Source organism: Zophobas morio, unplaced genomic scaffold (genome assembly GCF_036711695.1).
Source record: "Zophobas morio isolate AGI-343-1 ecotype UQ-CSIRO unplaced genomic scaffold, CSIRO_AGI_Zmor_V1 ptg000018l, whole genome shotgun sequence".
Classification (NCBI taxonomy): Eukaryota; Metazoa; Arthropoda; class Insecta; order Coleoptera; family Tenebrionidae; genus Zophobas; species Zophobas morio.
In genome coordinates, this window is record NW_026972123.1 from 701,261 (window position 1) to 707,359 (window position 6,099).

Consider the following 6,099-nt stretch of genomic DNA (forward strand, 5'->3'; position numbering starts at 1 on the left):
ACTTCGAAAAGTCGAGAAATAGGAAAATCAAAAATAGATTAATTCAGAAATCCGAAAACTGAACATTTAGCAACGTCAAAACTTGAAAATTTGAAAAATCGAAACACTGAAGAACTGAAAAATCAGAAAATGGACCAATTTTAAATTTAAACATTGAGCAATTAAAATATGGCACAATTGAAAAATTGATCCAAATTTTTCCAAACATCAAAAAATCAAAAAATAAAAATTCGAAAATCTAAAATTTCAAAATCGAAAAGCTGAAAAGTCGACTAACTCGGATAACCGAAAAATCGAAACATCAAAAAATTGGAAAATCGAAAAATTGAAAAGCTCAAAAGTAAAAAAGTCGATAAACCGAGAAATCCAAAAATCGGAACATCGAAAAATTCAAAAACTAAAATCTAATAGGCCAAAATCGAAAAATGGAAAAGTTAGAAATGGAAAAATTGATAAATGGTGAGATTGAACACAATCAAAGCACCGAAACATCCGAATTTCCGTAAATCGAGATCTCAAAAAATTGAAAAATCGAAAATTTAAAAATTCGGAAAATTGAAAAATTAAAATATACTTAGAAGAACTGAAAACTAGAGAAATTGAAAAATCTAGAATTTTAAAAATTTAAAAATTAAGTTATCATAAAGTTAAAAATATGAAACAGTCGAGAAATTGAAAAATCTAAAGTTTATAATACGAAGAACTGAAAATCCAAGTAATAAAAAATCGAAAAATGCGGAAGTCGAAAAATCGAAAAGTCGGAGAATCAAAATATTGGAAAATCGCAAAACTGAAACAAATATCCAAAAATGGAGAAATTGGAAAATTGAGAAATTGAAAAACCAAAAAAGCAAAGTCGAAAAATCGAAGAATTGAAGGACTGAAAAATCGAAATTTGGAGAACAATGAGAAAATCAAAAATAGATTAATTGAGAAATCGGAAAACTGAGCATTTAGCAACGTCAAAATTTGAAAAATTCAAAAATCGAAATACCGAAGAACTGAAAAATCAAAAAATCAGAAAATAGAGAAATTTTACATTTAAAACATTAAACAATTAAAATATCGCACAATTGAAAAATTGATCCAAAAAATCAAAAAATAAAAATCTAAAAATCTAAACTCTTAAAATCGAAAAACTGAAAAATCGACAAACTCCAAAATTTAAAAAATCAAAAAATTGAAAAATCAGATAACAGAAAAATCGAAACATCAAAAAATTGGAAAATCAAAAAATTGAAAAGCCCAAAAGTAAAAAAATAAACAAACCGAGAAATCCAAAAATCGAAACATCGAAAAATTCAAAAACTGAAATCTAATTGGTCAAAATCGAAAGATGGCAAAGTTAGAAATGGAAAAATTGATAAATCGAGAGATTGAACAATCAAAACATCGAAACATCCGAATCTCGATAAATCGAGATTTCAAAAAATTGGAAAATGGAAAATTTAACAATACGGAAAATTGAAAAATCTAGAATAATAAAAATTGAAAAATTAAATTATCGAAAAGTTGAAAATTTGAGAAATCGAAATATGAAACAGTCGAAAAATTAAAAAATCAAAAGTTCAAAAACGAAAAACTGAAAATCCAAAAAATAAAAAATCGTAAAATTGAGACATCAAAAAACCAAAAAAGCAAATTCGAAAATCGAAGAATTGAAGAACCGAAAAATCGAAACTTCGAGAAATCAAGAAATGGAAAAATCAAAATATAGATTAATTGAGAAATCGGAAAACTGAATACTTAGCAACGTCAAAATTTGAAAAATTGAAAAATCGAAATACTGAAGAAATAAAAAATCAAAAAATCAGAAAATAGAAAAATTTTAAATTTAAAACATTGAACAATTAAAATATCACACAATTGAAAAATGGATCCAAATTTTTCCAAACATCAAAAAATCAAAAAATAAAAATTCCAAAATCTAAAATTTAAAAACCGAAAAACTGAAAAATCGACAAACTCCAAAGTATAAAAAATTGAAAAATTGAAAAATCGTATAACCGAAAAATCGAAACATCAAAAAATTGGAAAATCGAAAAATTGAAAAGCCCAAAAGTAAAAACGTCGACAAACCGAGAAATCCATACTTCGAAACATCGAAAAATTCAAAAACTGAAATCTAATAGGCCAAAATCGAAAGATGGAAAAGTTAGAAATGGAAAAATTGATGAATTGAGGGATTGAATAATCAAAGCAACGAAACATCCGAATCTCGATGAATCGAGATCTCAAAAAATTGGAAAATGGAAAATTTAAAAATTCGGAAAATTGAAAAATCAAAAAATACAAGAACTAAAAACTCGAGAAACTGAAAAATCTGGAATTTTAAAAATTGAAAATTAAATTCGATCGAAAAGTTGAAAATTTGAGAAATCGAACTATGAAGCAGGCGGAAAATTGAAAAATCTAAAGTTTATAAAACGAAAAACTGAAAATCCAAGAAGTGAAAAATCAAAAAACCCAGAAGTCGAAAAATCGAGAAGTCGGAGAATCAAATTATTGGAAAATCGCAAAACTGAAACATATATATCCAAAAATTGAGAAATTGGAAAATTGAGGAATCGAAAAACCAAAAAATCAAATTCGAAAAATCGAAGAATTGAAGAATCGAAACTTGGAGAACAATGAGAAAATCAAAAATAGATTAATTGAGAAATCGGAAAACTGAACATTTAGCAACGTCAAAATTTGAAACATTGAAAAATCGAAATACCGAAGAACTAAAAAATCAAAAAATCAGAAAATAGAGAAATTTTACGTTTAAAAGATTAAACAATTAAAATATCGCACAATTGAAAAATGCATCCAAAAAAACAAAAAATAAAAATTAGAAAATCTAAAATTTTAAAATCGATAAACTGAAATGAAAAATCGACAAATTCCAGAATTTTTAAAATTGAAAAGTTGAAAAATCGGGTAGCCGAAAAATCGAAACATCAAAAACTTGGAAAATCGAAAAATTGAAAAGCCCAAAAGTAAAAAAATCGAAAAATTCAAAAACTGAGACATCGAGAAATCGTAAAATCAGAGGATCGATATATCAAGGAGTGGAAAGCCGAGAAGGAAAGTTAAAAATTGAAAAATTGATAAATCGAGAAATTGAACAATCAAAACATTCAAATATCTGGATTCGATAAATCCCTAAATCAAAGAGAGGGTGGGTGGGCGGGGCTAGTACCTACTAAGATAAAACTGATTTTGCCAAATGAGATACCTTCTAAGAAAAGAGAGGCGAGTGGCGAGGCTAGTAGTTTCCAAGATAAGAGTGATTTTGGGAAATGAGATACCTTCTAAGAGAACAGAGGGTGGGTGGGTGGGGCTAGTACCTGCTAAGATAAGAGTAATTTTGGCAGATGAGATACCCTCGAAGAAAAGAGAGGGTGGGTGGGCGGGGCTAGTACTTGCTAAGATAAGAGTAATTTTGGCAGATGAGATACCCTCGAAGAAAAGAGAGGGTGGGTGGGCGGGGCTAGTACTTGCTAAGATAAGAGTGATTTGGGCAAATGAAATACCTTCTAAGAGAAGAGAGGGCGGGTGGGCGGGGCTAGTACCTGCTAATATAAGAGTGATTTTGCCAAATGAGATACCTTCTAAGAGAAGAGAGGGTGGGTGGGCGGGGCTAGTACTTGCTAAGATAAAACTGATTTTGCCAAATGAGATACCCTCTAAGAAAAGGACAAACAAAACAGTCTTATCTAAGCAAGTACTAGCCCCCCCCTCCCTTTTTTTCTTAGAGGGTATGTCATTTTCCAAATCAGTCATATCTTACGAAGTACTAGCCCCACCCACCCGCCCTCTCGTTTTTTAGAAGATATTTCATCTGCCAAAATCAGTTTTATGTTAGCAGGTACTAGCCCCGCCCACCCACCCTCTCTTTTTTTAGAGGGTATTTCATTTGCCAAACTCAGTCTTATCTTAGCAAGTACCGCTGCAACAACAAATATTAGACAATGTGTTATTAAACAAATCAAAAAATGAAGATCAAAACATAATCTGATAAACGCTACAAACAAACGTGACTATTGATATTGACACTTTAACAATAGAGTACGATTATCAAGTGTGGTCATAAAATAAACGCCTGTCTCCGCACAAAATAAATTCTTAAATAAAATGGAAATTAACGGAGCGCTGTTGCTCCAATATGTCTAAACTAACTAGTTACCCCTTTTTGTAAGAGTACATTATCCGACAAATTAAAATGTCACTAACTGATTGATACTTTCAGACCACCTAGTGATTAAAGTCGGGTTTAAATATTTGTTTTCACAATCCTCTTCGTTCGTCTTGGAATGACAATCCAGTCTCATTTCTCTCTGATACGCGAAACGATTCATTGCTTGAAGATAATGTCCTCAGGTACGTATCCAAAACACTTTACAACCACTTAAATTATGATTGTAGAAATTTTAACATGTCAATGCGTCCTCTCACTCACCGTTTTTCTGGGATTCATGATCCACCACATGCTCCGAGTCAACATTTCAATCGCAATAGTTGAAATGGTCTTCAGGAATAATTCCAACGTCACTCAAGAAGACCACGGTCCTCGCTACTACTGGAACGAGGAGCAAAAGAACGATGTTTTGGGCTACTTCTTCTGGGGTTACATCATAACCCAAATTCCCGGAGGGCGACTTTCAGAGAAACTAGGAACCAAGATTGTGGTAGGAATTGGTCTTCTGAGTGCCAGCATTTTGACCCTGCTCACACCCGTAGCAGCCCATATGGGCTACCTTTGGCTCGTCGTGGCTAGATTTTGTCTGGGTGTGTCCTTAGGCATATACTGGCCTTCCACGCCTCCCATGGCCGCGAAATGGATACCACCAGCTGACATTGCAACTTTTATGTCCCATATGGTAGCTAGTTCTTTGGGAGTCGCCGTCACGTTGCCGGTTTGTGGGTACCTGATAGCTTACTGGGGCTGGGCTAGCGTTTTCTACGTCACGGGAAGCATAGCTCTGACTTGGTCCCTGTGTTGGTTCTACTTGATTTACGACTCACCTGAAGAACATCCACGGATAAGCACCACCGAGAAGGAAAAACTTCGACTCGAGATAAAACCTGTCAACACGTCACTGAAGAAACCTCCGATTCCTTGGATGAAAATGTTGACTTCGGGACCTGTGTGGTCGGTAATAGTGGGTAACACTTGTGCTGGGTGCACTCTATTCGTGGCTTTCAATCAACTTCCGACCTACATGGGTTACGTGCTCCATTTCAACATCAAAGCGAACGGATGGTTTTCCAGTTTACCCTACTTAGGTAAAAAGTGTGCCATGTGTTACACCCAACTAATTCCTTCATTTCTAGCCAGATACTTAGTGTCACTAGCGTCCTGCATAATCGCCGACAAACTCAAAAAAAGCGGAAAATTCTCAACCACGACTATTCGAAAATTTTTCAATGGTTTGTTCTTCGTGGGTGCTGGATGCCTCTTCACGGTGCAAGCATTGTGGGGCTACAGCGGAATAGTGTCCATTATGGTGTTTACAGGATCTTTGGGTTTGATGGGTTGCGTTACAGCAGGAGTTTTTACCAATCCTGTGGATATATCGCGTGCTTTCTCGGGGACGATTCTTGGTGTGAGTCAAGTGCCTGCCGCTTTGGTGGGTTATGGTACTACTGAAGTTGTGGCTTTCTTTACTAAAGAGGAACAAGGGTTCGAGCAGTGGGCTTCCGTTTTCTGGATTCTGGTCGGAGTGAATGCTTTTGCGGCGGTGTTTTCTTTTATTTTTACTTCTGGGGAGGAACAGAGCTGGAGTGTGAGTGCGGACGTGAGGGAAATGGAGCAACTAGAAAGTAGAGACAACGTAAAAAAATAAACGATTGGAATTATGTTGAGTTTTTCTTACTGATAAATCTGCATATTGATCAACAAGAGAGATAGATTCTGTTTCCTGTTCTAAAGATTTTCGGATCTGATGTGTTTCATCTAGAGTACTGTTATTTTAAAAGATGATGATTAAGTGTTCTAAATGCAATAACACATTTTCATTCAGAATACAGCATTGTGCAACAGCAGTTAAAACCTCTTGTTGACATAATTTACGAACTTGAAGACAATGTGCAAAATTTAGTTTAAAAAAAATA

The 6,099-nt window shown here is 33.9% G+C and overlaps 1 protein-coding gene across 1 annotated transcript; it reads left to right on the forward strand.

Moving 5' to 3' along the window:
- Nucleotides 1-4,120: 4,120 nt before the first annotated feature.
- LOC135130924 (sialin-like) lies at nucleotides 4,121-5,844 on the forward strand. The gene is made up of 4 exons (XM_064058391.1): nucleotides 4,121-4,179; nucleotides 4,235-4,365; nucleotides 4,411-5,271; nucleotides 5,320-5,844. The coding sequence occupies exons 2-4, from the start codon at nucleotides 4,299-4,301 to the stop codon at nucleotides 5,829-5,831; spliced, it is 1,440 nt and encodes a 479-aa protein (XP_063914461.1). The 5' UTR covers nucleotides 4,121-4,179; nucleotides 4,235-4,298; the 3' UTR covers nucleotides 5,832-5,844.
- Nucleotides 5,845-6,099: the final 255 nt, after the last annotated feature.

Coding starts and splice junctions, on each gene's coding strand:
- LOC135130924 (XM_064058391.1), top strand. CDS start 4,299: ATGACAATCCAGTCTCATTTCTCTCTGATACGCGAAACGATTCATTGC. Junction 4,366..4,410: donor CTTGAAGATAATGTCCTCAG/GTACGTATCCAA, acceptor TTATGATTGTAG/AAATTTTAACATGTCAATGC. Junction 5,272..5,319: donor TTCCAGTTTACCCTACTTAG/GTAAAAAGTGTG, acceptor CTTCATTTCTAG/CCAGATACTTAGTGTCACTA.